At 39.8% G+C, this 14,952-nt stretch overlaps 1 protein-coding gene across 1 annotated transcript in view; it reads left to right on the top strand.

Moving 5' to 3' along the window:
• Positions 1-10,062, top strand: part of TTC29 (tetratricopeptide repeat domain 29) — a 134,655-nt gene extending 124,593 nt beyond the window's left edge. The window contains exons 10-11 of the mRNA XM_040582335.1: positions 6,945-7,018; positions 7,395-10,062. Coding sequence (XP_040438269.1) covers positions 6,945-6,982 — 38 coding nt within the window. The 3' untranslated portion in view covers positions 6,983-7,018; positions 7,395-10,062. The remainder of the gene's footprint in view (positions 1-6,944; positions 7,019-7,394) is intronic.
• Positions 10,063-14,952: the final 4,890 nt, after the last annotated feature.

The following is a 14,952-nucleotide window of genomic DNA, read 5'->3' as shown; positions in this document are numbered from 1 at the left end:
CCTCAAGCAGAGTATTTAAATGTTTTACAGGACAAGGACTGTAGTGCTTTGGGGGAAGACAGCAAGAATTTTTCAGTGTAGTGGCTTGGGCATTAATTGGTCTTAGAATCATCTTAGAATCTTCATGTCTGAAATCTGTGTTTTCACATCTACTGTATTGTATTAACTGAGCACCTGATACACCTTGCTTTGTTTTAAAATGAACGTAGCAATTACAATTCTGCACAGAAATTGGGAACCAATATGCTGCTTCTGTTGTGATCATTATGCTGTCTGAAACATCAGTCCACTCACTGCTTCTTTGCTCTTTGTAATGAGGTTGGATTTCATTCATAGCTCTAAAAACTCCATTAAAAACTTCTGTGCATATATCATTAAGATACACATATTTTTGTAAAAGCCTATAGGAATATCTTTAAAAATGCTGGCAAAAGTTCTCCAGGACTATAATATACCACTTCTGTGAGCAAGATAAGGACTTCCTTTTATAAGGATTTCTAAATAGCTTTTGGGCTCAATCTTTAGTCATGGCTCACGGCTCTCAGCAGAGATAGAGGTAGTGCGAGTGGTTTTATACTGCTTGTATGTTCTGTCCTCACCAGCTCCTCAGGGTAGCCAAGGGTGAGTTTGGCTTCTACCATGAGAGTGAGCACCCCTGCTTTGCTCAGAACTTTGCTTTCTCAGCAAGTTCCCCTGAGGCTTGTCCCGTCTTTAGGAGAGAGCAAGTAGGTTCCGGCTGTGAGAAAGCAAGTAGGTTCCAGCTGCAATCTTTATTTTGCATCTGGGTGGGGGTGAAGGAAAAGAAACTCTTCTCTGGGCCATCTGGGAATTCTGCTTTGCACTGTGGAAACCTTAATTAACCAGCTTGGCAGATGCTCAGCCTGCTTTGTGTTGCTTGGAAAACTTTGCCTTTGACTGAGAAAGTTTCAAGATACTGAATTGGAGACATTGTTTCTTTGATTTCTCCCTACCTTTGCTTGGAGTAGAGCCCTAGGTGATATGCTGTATTGAAACTTCAAAGAATTTGTTGACAGTTAAGGAAAAACTATAAACTAAAAACCAGCTGCTGTTTTGTTTAGGTTTCTTCATGCTTGACATGATCTTCTTGATGACTGTTTGTCAAAGCTGATTCTTCTGTGTCACCAAAATTTGCGTAGAGTTTTTGTGATCTCTAACTTCCAGATACTCAAAAGACAGAATGTCACATTTTGGCCTTGAGAAAATCCCTTTTTTCTACCTACAGTCAACAACCAGACCTGATAGAGCTGTTATGTAAAGTGGATATTCAACAAATGGTTTCTGCAAAAGATGCTGCTATACTGTATTGTCAGAGTCTAGTGTATAATTTTTCAATGAACAGAACTGAAAAATGTAAGATCAAGAGAGATTTCCATTGTTGTACAAATGTCTGGCACATGCCCAAACTACATGAGAGAGAAAGATTAACTTGTCTGACGACTGTAGAATATGAATAAGTAAACAATGGAAGTTATTAGGCAGGGACAAATTCATATTCCCATTAGGTTTTCTCATCCAAACCAGAAAAACCTTGCACTTTCCTTATAGTGCCATAGTCTGAGCAGGCTCTTTAAAAGCATATCAAATAAATTCTGGTTCTCATTCATAAACTTACCCATCTGTGAAGCCTTTATTCAGAGAAACCTACCTGCTCAAACATTTGCTGCAGTTCATTAAAGGCTCCCATTTGTACTCATAAAGACTCATTCATTGCCCTGAATAATATATATGGTATACTGAAACAGAACCAACTCTCGCTTTTACAATCTAAATTAAACAACTTTGTCTAATAAAGGAAGCACTGGCTCATTCCTAACTAGGCCATAAGCCCTAAGGGTCTTGTATGTGTGCATTTATTTATTTATTTTTGCCATATTTTCCTACAAGGATCTGAAAGCTAAGTGAACCAAGCTGACAAAATTGTTTCTCTTTTTCTGCCTGCTTAGAAAGACTGAAGTGAGTATGGGCACAATTGTACTGAAGCAAATGCTTGTCCATAAACTTATTCTAAAATGCAATTGGATGATCTGTCCTTTTCTCGGTCCCACCTTCTAACCTTTCTAATCTTGAGAGTTCATCTCTATTATACGTGGCTTTTACAAATGCCTGTGATTAATAACCGCTGTGATTCATTAGCCTGTGTTGTTGGTATCGTTTCCCCAATGGGAGCATTTGCTATCTGGGGATAGTCTGCGATTACTCTGCCTTGTGGAACAGTAAGATGCTTTCAATCTAATGCGCTGTCCATGTTTTAGCATAAAATAATATTAAGGCATCCACATAATGGAACCGTCTGAAGATCCATTTTATTAAGCACTGAAAGAAAATGTGCGTGTGTTTGTATGTGCAAGGGAAACATAATCAGCAAATCTTTTTCACCAGAAACGTAATTTCAGTGAGTGTTTTGCATAAAGATGCAGCTATTTTGAGGTATAGTTCTTTGGATGTGAGGTTGAAAAAAAATACTCCATAGCCAACATCTTACCTGGTACAATTAACTTACTCAAATTATGTATGACCTATTGAAAATAGGAAAAATAGGAAACAGAGGTAGGTTTATTGTATTTATTCCATTTTGCTGGTATTTATTTTAAATGCAATCTACCTTCAACTACAAAGCTGTAGTGCTCTTAAAAGATTACTGTTTCAAGTTATTTCACATACCTTAACAGAGCATGTAACCTTTTTACATTATATGATCAACTTTTTGACAGTGCAGGGCCAGCACAGCTAATGGAATAATAGCCTGCAGGGTCCAGCTAAATGATATACGAATATAATCAACCTTTGTGATGACTATTCAAAAGTAATCCCTTTAGCTTTCAACTGCAACATATATTTCAAGCAGGCAAAGCCATATGAAGAAAATCTCTGCAGACTCCGCTGATACAATATGGCCTTCATATCCCCACAGTGTGTTTGCTGCTCACAGTGAGTTTTAAATTTAAGGTAATGGCTACTGTATATTCATGTGAGCATAGAACAATACCTTTGATTTGTTGGAGAAATGTTACATTAGCTACCAAGGGCCCTATTCAGTAAACTCTGACACAACCCTTATATATGGTTTACTGCTTATTCTAAATGGAATATGGCTGATAAAAATGCTTTGCATGCCCAAATTGTACAAATTCATTAATCTTTATATTCATAAACCCTCCCAAGTACAACTGCCTCCATTCCAAGTGAACCCCCAGTCAGGATACATGGCTAAACAAGTAGGCCCAATCTGCTTTTTAAAAAAGCGTTGCATCAATTTTCAGTTATCAAGACAGAAAAAAAGTAGGAGGATCTTCTGCAAGTTGGGACGTGCATGTTGTTGGCAGTCATATTACTTTCTGCTGTGTCTTTATTCCGACACCATTACATCATTCTACAGATTATATAACTGAAAACAGCTGCATGACCTTTAAAAATGCAAGTAATTTTTAAATTACAACAATGAATTATATCCAATCAGTTGCATTATGCCACCTTGATAATCTAGCATACCCAGCCAAATCATGGGGAGGGTATAAAGAGTACAGTGAGATATGTCTTGCTTTTTCTCCCTTTTGTGACAAAAATTCAGAATTGGCTAATAGTGAATCTGAATGGGTGGAATTAATTGTATTAAAGGAAAATAGGTATAATGAAAACACTGCATTGCCTTCTATTACTACTGTTGTATGTACAATACAGTAAGAGTTTACCCACATTTGCAGCAGTTGCCAATGTGGTGGTTTTGTTTGCATACATGTACCTAAATACTTGCGAAAACATAACAGCACTGTTGCTGTCTTTGGTTTGAGCTGCTGTATTACAGGATTTTACACCACTTCAGCAAGTTGGATATAGTGGAAGAGTAGGACAGGGTATGGACTTTTCTCCTATTTGTTTGCCATGTCACTTCTTAAGCCAGCAGAAAATTAGGGCATCCTCAGCATCCTGCAGCAGGGAGTTCCAAGGGTCAGTTGGCAATGCACGAAGAACCCCTTCCTTTGTCTCCAAGCCCGCCACCTGCTACTTTCAGTATCTCCTACCTCATGAAAATGAGTGAAAAATGGTTTCTGGGTTACCTGCATGCTAGTCACATTCATAATTTTGTCATCTCCTCAAAATATTGCCTGTTTGGTTTTTTTTTCAAAGCACGTTCAACTCCCCAAAACAATAGGCCTCTTATGATTCTCCATGAGTTTGTGGAGCTTTCCAGTGGAGTTCTTGTTTCATAAAGTCCAACAGTCTCCAAATAATACAAAACTTGGATTTGAATGCTTTCCTATCGTGTGGGCATGCACGCTTGGGAACAAAGGTGTTGCTTGTATAATTTTCTTTATAGTCTTTGAGAGAATGGTGCCTAAAATTCCTGTCCTCTCTGGAGTTAGTGATCATTTTAGCGCCAGTCTTTGTAGGTGTGGGTTTCATTTTTTTGTATGACTTTCTTCTAATTATATTGTGTAAAGGACTAGCAGCTCTTCTTAGCTTTCTCTCAGAAACATAATGAAATAATGAGATTTTTAGAAGTGTAATGATCTTTAGATAGACACATGGAAACAGCAAGAACAGAGATGCCAATTCTAGCTGCACTGAAAATTCAACCAGACAATTTTAATTATATTTTATCAACAGTAGTGATAATATGTCAGGAACATCCTATTATGATTAATTATATTTACATACTATTAATTCATATTAATGTTTATCTCTGCATTTTGCACAACACAATAAGATAGAAGGAGAATGCTTGATGGTGTGATCTGTGGTGGTATATATGTATTATCATTATGAATATGAGATGCTTTTATTGTTCCCAAATAGCACAGGCCAAACAAATGCCAAGAAAACATTTATGGCTCAGTATTCCATCAGTTATCCTTGATATGCTTCATATTTGCTGGGAGGATAGAACTGTTAATCAGACAATAATAGCTTGGTGTCCAAGTGTGAAGGCAGAAGGCCAAAAGGTGCATGAGAGAAGCAATTTATGCCATAATTCCCCATCTGTCGTGTGCATATCCCCACCGTTTTTTGGATGTGTCCGTGTATGTAAGATACATTGCTGTCAGAGGCACACTTTTATGTGTGATTACTTGCAAATATGTATGTTACTACACATACCTAGTCACATTTTGGGCTTGAGTCATACACCTGTCTCGCACCACTTTTTCAACAATGAGCTTCCACTGGAAAGAGCAATAACACCACACTGGTGTAAAGCTGGGGTGGAGCAAGGTACTCCAGACCCCTTGTTAGCACCTCTGAACTGCATGAGGCTCTCAGCTGCTTTGCTGTGTGTGAGTCTCCAAGCCAAACTGAGAAGCTACAGACTCTGCAGCTGTGAGCAGAGCCCCTTGAATTCGATTAGGTTTTATTAGATGATTTTTTTAGACATGGTCTGCTAGTAAAGGAATTTCCACTCATGTACTTAAGGCCTGGTTTCAGAAAATGTTGCTACATTGTTAAATGTACATTGTTAGAGTAAACCACTAACGTACATGTTGCCCCCTTGCAAAATTTGATTCATATGATAACTTACACTAATTCACAGATATTCTGCATAGATTTACTTATCCTATTCTTATTTGCATACAACTCTAAAGTCCTAATTAGCAGTTATACTTAATAAAACCTATGATATGACAAAACATACATTTTATTGAGTCTTCAGTAGTCCGGTAGTTTGCATCTCTTCCAAACATTGCACCAGCAGAGACACTGCTTTGAACATTACTTTTCATCTCCATCAGAACTGGATTAATATATTTATTTTGGACATGAGTTAAATTAGGATGCCATATAAGCACCATTGGTATCGGTGTGACTGAAAGAGAGAGTCCTGTTTTAAGCATCACAGTGCAAAGAGGTAGTGACAAATTGAGAAGGATCCAACCAAGGATTACTCAGAGGTCAGAAAACATGAGCTCCTTTCAAATATTGAAGGCTGCATTTGCTTAGCCTCAAAAAGAAAAGATTAGAGGAAGGAAAACAGTCTCTGAAGCTGTAAGAGGTTATTATAAAAGAGGACAGTGTTCCTTTGCTACCAAAGGTAGAACAAGGCAAAAATCAGCTTAATTTGCAATAAATATTTATCTTAAGTATTAGGGAAGAAACTGAGCTAAAAGATTGTGAAACACTGGAACAGAGAGATCAGGGATGTTGTGAAATGGCTTCATCAGAAGCCTTTGAGAATAGATTTGACAAATAAATGTCAGGGAGGGACTAGATATATGTGCACTTTCTTCATTTGAGGAAGTGAACCAGATCAGTAGTTCCCAAAATAGGAAACAATCCCGAGGGATGGTGTGGTTGTAACTAGGCAGAGGGAGGTATGTTGCTGGAGAGTCGCTGGGAACAGAGCAGAAAGTGCAGCTGGGAGGTGGCAGCTTGGTGCAGAAATGGAGCAAGGAAGGAACAAGGCTGAGCATCACAGATCACAGCAGCAAAGGAAGTGTGTGGCTGCCAAAAACTGTGGAGTTAAGCTATTGCCTCCCAGCCACCCGCTCATTTGATCACATCCTATTAGGACCGCACTGGGAGGTGGCAGCCCTACTTATGCAGTCCCCTCACCCTGCTCTTGCTTTGCACTGCTCACTTTCCCTGGGTGGTCTTCTCACTGCCTGCCATCTTTCAGTGCTGTCTTTGCCATCACCTTCTCCCAAATGCATCTTCCTTGTTGGGTCCCAGCTGGACCCACCTGGACCTGTCCTGCAAAACTGGCCTGTTTAGGAACTGCACAGAAGCGCAGGAAGTAAGAACAAAAATCCCTGCCAATTCTGTGTTTCTAGGATTATATCTTATGTGGCTTGCCTCTGTGTTGTCTTAGATTTCCTTCTCTTGTGACTTTTTACTGTATTGCATGTTTTTCAAATAAACCTTCTAGGCTTTTTTACCAATTAGAATGTTGTAAGTCTAAAGCACTAATGCACTTTTTATTTTTTTAATAACAGAACTTGATAAAGAAACGAGTGCTTCAAAGCCCCTGTGAGTTTCTTCCAAAGACGCCAGTTATAGATCCTTCCTGGTACAGTATTTGCTTTTAATCCATAGTCTATATACCAATATGCTGATTTTTGCAAAATGACATTGGTATCAAAATTTAACCTGATTTTGACAGGGAGTTGCACATCATCTCTGGTTTACTTTGTCCAAATAACAGTATTTTTCCTGCTCATAAATGAACAAATTCACATTTCCTTCATATTTTTAACTTATTCTCCCAGTTTTAGAATTTATATTGCTTTTGCTCATGTAATTGCTTTTAATTTACAGAAATAAGCCTTTGAGATAGAAAAGCTATTAACCAGATGCTGAATGCAAATATAAAACAAGTAGATATCAAAGTGTATATATAAACTTACAAAAATTGCTGGTTTTTTATTTGTTGTTTTTCTCTATAGAGAATGCCTGCCTACTACAGAGAAGCTAATAGATGAGTACAGGAGATCCTTGAAAAGTCGTGCAACAAAGTAGGAATTTTGGTGGGGATTTGTCATTTAAATGGAAGCAGTGTTGCAATGCAAATATCTGAGAGCTCTAAGTTCTTTTATGACTGAAATGTGACTTCAATGTGTATTACATGTTTTTATCAAGAATAGCTGGTGTCACTGAAATAAATACAAAAGAGTAATGTAGAATAGAAATTTTGCATTTTGTGCCCCTAATGTGTATTGTCTTCCAAAACGTCAAGATCCTCCTGTTAAGATACGAAACATCATTTATGCCTACTGAGTGGGCATCCAAGATGCTCAATACCTTGTAAGATCAGGTTCTAAATGTGTGTGGAGAGTTTTCTTTAAATCCCAGATTATCGTCCCTTTCAGAAAAAATAAACCACAAGCTCAATGCCTTATTCATAGGGCTATCAGTGATTTTAGCATCTGTGCTTAACAGTTGCGGTTCAACTGTAACTTGATAGACTAGATCCAGCCTGGGTGCCACACTATGGTGCAGTTTTGATCTAATCTGTAACACAGGTTGGACCCAAATCACAACTAAGTTTGTTTAAAATCTGGTTGAGCACACTCATGAAACCATTGAAAACCTGCACAACCAAAGCATTTGAAATGCCATTGACCGTCTCAAATGTACCGTCAATCTATAGGCACGGCTGAAACAACTATATTTAGCAATGAAAGTGCATCTGGTAGAATACCTGTATGTCACATTTTCAAAATTGAACCCAAAATTCTCCTTTGTACAAAGCCTGTGTTCATTCACATGATCAGGTAAACTAAAATTCTGCCTAGATTCTTTTTGATAAATAATCTGAAGCAATGATTCTGGAGTGTGTGTGAAGGATTGTCTCCCATTTTGAGCTGATTAAATTCTTGATGGGGTTCGCCACATGGCCCACAGCAGTCTGACTCCTGTGGTCTTCACAGTCCTCAAAGGGCATTTTCCAATTACCATCACTGTTGGCCTAAAGAAGAATTAAAGGAGAGAAAATGTTGGTTATCACTTTGCAAAATATACATAAAAGCAGGATTTGGAACCTTTGAATTTTATTTTGAAAAACTGATACAAGCTTTCATAATGGAATTTATTTTAAAAACTGTTCTTTCAAACTACATAAACAAAGCTTTATGAATCTCAATAGTCAACCATTCCTTTCTTCAAACAGAGGTTTCCAGCTTCAGAGTTTGAAGCAAGGTCCATTAGACCTGTAATCTGTTTTTATGACAGTCTTTGAGCAAGCAATAGCCTTTGCCGTAGTAATAACTCAATTCATGGTTTTCTTCAGGTTTGCAATTTAAGTAACTGGTTGACATGTGACAATAAGGTTTCTCCCTGTTAAGGTTTGGTAAAAGTGTATCATTAACTAGCTCTTATTAGACCATTGTTGACCAAGGTACTGTGTACATGCAGTGTAAATACAAATACCTCAGTAATCTTATTTTTTTACCCAGAGGTCTTTATAGTCTGAACACCAAGCTTATTACAACAATGTTTATTTAGAATGTTCTTATAAGGCTGAAAAGTTGTATAGGAATATTCCTACATGCAATTATGCATGTACATAAGCATACAAATCTCTTGACTGAGTGTTAAAAAGAGGTAAACACTTTATGAAAACCAGGCTGAGAAACAGGACCATGAATGAAATATAAACAATAACTATCCAGTCTAGCCCTTATATTTTAATGCTATTGATATGAGATATGAAAAACATTATAAAAACATTAACCTTCGAACTCTTCTAATCTTGGTAAATATAGCATGACTGCTTGTAAGAGGTTGCTGGTTTGACATATTTGGAATTTCTTTTATCAGAATATTGTCCAAAAATGGCATATTTGAATTTATCTTTCATAGTTTAAAAAATATATAAAATTACATAAACCAAGCAGACATTCTAGAAAAGATAATTTTCAGTTTTTCAAGGACAAGTTTCTAAATTCCTAAGGGTTATGAACCCCATGTACATTTCTGCAGCAGCCGAACGTTCTATGTATGTGTCCCAAAAGTTATTAAGCAGTTATGTTGAACAGCATCCATGGCCATCATTACTTTTTGCCAGTCTACACTCATTACTAAGTGATAGCTTTTGTATGCTTGTGAAAAAATGGTCATAAATTAAACCTCTGAGGCATTACCTCTCCTGTACTTTTTTAACAATACTTTTTAGTCATAAAGCTTTTAATAAAAATAAGGGGACTTTTATCATCCTATTATAATGGAAGTTCAATGTGTGTTCTTCAGAGCCAGGAATCTTTGGGAGAACATTATGTTTATTGAGCTTTTAAACGTACCTGCCTGCCATCCCAGTAACAATTTGTCTGACGAGTAACTATCTGGCAGAATGCAGGTGGTGTTCTCCTTGCAGACTTCTTCAGCAGGAAAACAAAGGCTCTGCTTTCCCCTTCAAATGGATGGGGCGAGGAGGTTAGGCAGAATGTTGTTCCATACGTTATACTTTGGGCAGGGTCCTGGAATAAACCTCTCCAGCTGTTAGAAGCAGCCAGAGCTCCATGGGTCACGGGCAGGCCTTGGTGTTAACACCTCGCATGATCCAGCTGAAAGCACAGTGCTCACTGACACTTGGCTGCAGTATCAGCTCAGTACTTCTTCAGAAAAAACATCACCGCTTTCTGAATTACCAACACTTCTTCCAACATCACTTTTCTTTGGTGATCTCTTGTCAGACATAGTCCTGCGCACAAGATCTGCTGAGATCAGAGCTCAGATTAGTACAGTGGAACTTTTGTCCTTTGTCTCTTTACATGAGAGATGCTCTGATTTCTTTAAGGAGCTCCTCATACAGAACTGAATTCTTTTCCACTCTGCCTGGTTCATTATCATTGCAATCCTTGCTCCAAGTTTTTGCAGAAAGCCTCTAATCTCCTGACCCTTAAGACTTCGCGATCAGAAAGGAGGACTCAGAGAGATTATGAATTGCAGTTGCAAGTTTTTCTGTGCTCTGAGAAATTATAGACATAATTGACTTTAATGAAGTTAGGTAAGCACCTAAATCAACTTAGCCTGTAGTGCCGGTTGTCTGTTTCAAAACAAAAACTTGTCAAACGTATTATGGCAGATGAATCTTTGAGTAGTTCTGAAGTGTAATATCAATGTCTCTAAAATCTATGTATTGCGGGTGCCTAAGGCATGTGACACTGACAATTAAGGCTGCTTTTTGAATAGGGTTTTAGTAGGTTTCACTGTGTATTGACTAACAGTTCATAGCAGAAGGGAAGGTTGTATCTCAGAAAGGATTCTGTTTATAATTATGAAAAGCATGTTTTCTGACCATTAATAGGGTATATCTTGTTAATTATGATGATATATATGGTATTTCACCTGTGAAGCCATTTAGAAAATTAATGTTTGAGTCACAGAAAGGTCATTGCCATTCTGGAAGGAATCCATTCATCTCTAAATAGGCCATCCGAATATAGACTAAGAAATACACTATATATAATTACCTAGAAATAGATGGAATAAATAAGATTGATGATAGGTATTACTAAAGCCACACTTTAGTTTCCTGCTAGGAAAAAGTAGAACATAACTGGCAGAAACAATAATATACATGTAAAAATGCAAGAAATAGGTTAGTCTTAAGTAGTTTTATAAGATTCAGCTATTACACATGAGGTGAGAACTCATCAGCCTGGAGAAGTGGTGTACATCAAGGACTTTGTCCTGAGATTCAGTTATTTCTGAGGACAGCTCCTACAAAGAGAATGAAGACAGATTATTTTTTTTCCCCCTGAAACTGTGTCTTTTTTGACAGCATAATTTCATAGTATCTCTGTATTTGCCACACATGCTAACAAGTACATAGAATGTATGTGCTGTCTTTGGAGATAAACAAATAAACATGTTAATGAATATTTCCATGTGTTAGTCTTCTTTTGACACAGGCATATCACCGAAGAGTGATGCTGAGCATGAAGGAGCCCAGCAGCTATGATGGTAAAGCACATTGCCAGGGGTTTAACCTTAGGAGATAAACTTTTCTCTCTAAACATTTACAGTTTAGTTTTTAAAAATACAGAATAGAAGTCCAGAATGGCTGTTGGTCAAGTGAGCTCTCAAGCCCATTTAGCAGAGGAGGAAAAAGAGAGAAAGGTGCAAGTGTGCCTTTAATTGAAAGCCTGTTGTTTAATCTTATCTCATCTGTGGGATGGACAAAGTGAGTCAGCCACAATGCTCGCTTGGAGGAATTAATCTGAAGAGGTGAGAAAGCAATTCAGTAACTAAAATCCCCTGTCCCCATCCCTGCTGAATGAATATGTCTGTTTCACTAGTTTAACAATGAAGTTACTTGTTTGTTTCATCACTACATGAAAGGCAGACAGACAACTTTGCAACAAAAGCGCAGCTGACCTGGGTGAGATCTGAAGTGCTGGCGATGGCCCTCCCTGAAGTCACGGCGGGCTGATGGTGTGCAGCCCCTGAAGCATTGCTCGGCTCTATGTAGGATCACGGCATGGGGGAAGGTCTCCATTTGTCCCAGCAGCTACCCATTCTCCAGCTCAGTTCTGCAGCTTGGCCACCTGCAGTATGGGTAGACAAGATCTGTGGACAGCAGATTTTCAGTAGCACATGGAAGAACCAGGGACCGGGAACTTGAGTGTCCTAGGAGGAGCGTCTGGGAGTGGCAACAGCTCCTGGCTCCCACTCAGCTCTGAACCCAGCTAGGACTGAGATTTCTCCCCTGAGACAGACTGATGAGAGGTAAGCTTTGTCTCTGGGAGGCAGCTTCCTTCAACACCAGCTCTTGTAACTGCCACATTTAGCCCCCAGTCTGGGACATACCTATCCATTTATAGAGGTATATCACCTTTGAAAGGCTGTCTGCCTCCTACACTGAGCTATTCTGTCCCTAGCAACATTGCTCCCTGGTCTTCCTGGACTATTTCAGTTCACCATTCAGTTCACCATTTGTAAATGAAGTGGCTTGAATCTGGCCTTAACCACAGCCGTGCCTCTAAAAATGTCTTCAAAGAGCCCTCCCAGAAGCATGGCGGTCACTGTTATTTTCTCCTGTTTTCTTTTGTAAGAGTTGTCTGCCTCCTGGCTCCTCAGCATCAGTTGGCTGAGAAAATTAGACACTCTCCCTTTCCACGTAAGTACCAGGAAATCGGTTTCCCTGGCATTGCTGTCTGCTTTCTGGGCAGCCCAGACTCACGCCAGGCTCACAGTACAGATTAAAACAAAATTTATTTATGATAAGGGAAGTTCAGGATTACCTGGCTTCTGTCTCCAGGCCCCACTCTCTCCCAGCAGCCCCTTTAACTTTTACATTCTGAATTGCAATGAGCTTTCTTGTCTGCTGAGCCCTGATACTCTCAGAGGAGCTCTGTGATATTAGAATATTTTGATGAATTAGAGCCCTTGCTTTTATTTCGCCTCTGCAAACCTCTGTTCTGGGAGAGCATCACCGATGCATTCACATTTTGCAGTGCATTTGGCAGAAATGGCTAAACAAGCTTGAGATGGGGACAGTTAAGCAGAAAGGGGTGAGGATTTATGGCACTTCGAATTCTTACTGTCACACTGAAATCCAGTACTAGCATACTGCTTTTGCGTGGGGGCAGGGAAGGGTGCATCTGGCCTTGCCAGCAACAACAGAGTAGATCACGTGCACAGAGCCAGCGGTGAGTGGACACCCGTGCAAGCTTGTAAAATGTAACTGCTCCTGCGCTGGTTGTACGGAGGCTCTAATGGCAGTCAGCATCTCCCTTGTGTGGCAAATGCTTCTTTTTTTTAAATGATAGCTGTAGGTCAGCCAAGTGGCTGTGTACCTACCATGCCACCGGTGCCTGGGGCTCTACAAAAGCAATACAACCAGCGTTGGCACTGCATACTCTGAAAAGCTAAGGGGGAACACCACGAACAAGTCTTACTGATGTGCCTGTAGGGGAAGTTCTCACTAGCCAGACACTTGATAACCCTTGTGTGAAATCAGCCTGGACTAAGCCAGCTCAACCTCCTGAAACACAAACTTGTGGGCCAGCAAAGGTGACTTTGGCAGGGGCAGGAAAAATGTCAAGAATCAGCGTGAATATGGTAAGTGCAGGAGGAGCCAGTTAGACTGTAAGATATTGGGACTGGGAACATTCTTTGAGACAACTTGTGTGTACCAGGATTGGCACAGTAGTTGGGGACTGGGAGTGCTGTGCTGGCACAAGCTGTACACATGCACACACGCCAAACCGCCTTGGAGCAAATGATGTTCAATCAGTGTTGCTGGTTGGGGTCACTCGTATAAGTCACGGGTTTTCCCTCCTTCTTCCTGAATAGAAAATTGCAGGATAGTAGAATCTGCCTAGAAAATTACTTTCTAAGAGCATTTGTGCCAAAAAACTTGGTAGTTTATGCAAAGTAAATAAAAAAAACAGGCTGTGAAGGTGAGCGAAGTAACAGAATAAAACCCCTAAACTAATATATTTGCAAAAAATATGCTTGCTTTAGTCACCCCCTCTGTTCCTCCCAGAGCCCATATCCCACTGTAGGGAGCCGTGGCATTTCCATCAGTGAGACAGTGCGCTTTCCCTTGAAAGCTGCTGGGTTTAATCTTACCATCAGATGGTGTGATTCATTTCTGCAGTCCCTGTTGTACATTTCTTAATATCAGACATGAGTGAAATATCTTCAGGACTGTGAGTGAGAGTGGAGTTAACTACTTTTTCAAAGGAAAAAGATGTTGGAAATACATAGTGGTCTTCATCAACTGAAAGCGCGTGTGAAACCAAGGCCAGGCTCCTGGGCTACACGTGATGAGCCTGTCATGGGGTCGACTAAGTGAGGCAGAAAGAGGCTTTCACACCTCTAAAATAGAGACGGTTTCAGTTCAGCCAAATCCCAGGTGTAGTTCAGAGCATTTGGCCCAGCATGCAGCTGCCTGGGGGTGGCCACATGTGGCAAGTAACAGCTACACCCCGCAGAGAAAAGGGCCTATGCCGGCTACGAGCCTGTGCTGCGTGAATCCATCCTCCACAAGAGAGCAGAGCTTTCCTCTGCCTTTTGTAGTGCCGCAGCGGCTCCACAGAGCTGTATGAGAGGACAGAAAGTTCCATGTAATAGTGTAGGTTTCCCCCCATCTTCTGTGAGACCAGTACGTGTGCATAGTCTGCTTTAAATACAGTCATCATATGCATGGTCTCAAATGGTTGCATAGGTCAAGAAGTCCTCCTGAAAGCTGTGTTCAATGAAGACAGGCTGAGGTCCTTTTACTTTTGCCTCTGGTTTCTGAGCCTTTAAAGTCTGTTCAGGAGGTGTGTGCTAAAGTGCTTTCCTGCAACAGCTTTCCTGTAATGGAAGCTGCAATTCTCAAGCCATCTCTTGATTTCTGAAGCAAAGGCTTGAAATCCTCCCCAGATATTATTGCAAGCTGAAGTAAAAAGCTGTCTGTGGTAGCCTTGAATTATGTGTCTTCACGCCTTTGCTTCCTGATGGTTGTACTTAGGCCTTTTGAATTTCTACCTGTAAATCATCTTCAACACCTTT

Source organism: Falco naumanni, chromosome 1 (assembly GCF_017639655.2).
Source record: "Falco naumanni isolate bFalNau1 chromosome 1, bFalNau1.pat, whole genome shotgun sequence".
Taxonomy (NCBI): domain Eukaryota; kingdom Metazoa; phylum Chordata; class Aves; order Falconiformes; family Falconidae; genus Falco; species Falco naumanni.
This window is presented reverse-complemented; position numbering and strand designations above follow the sequence as displayed.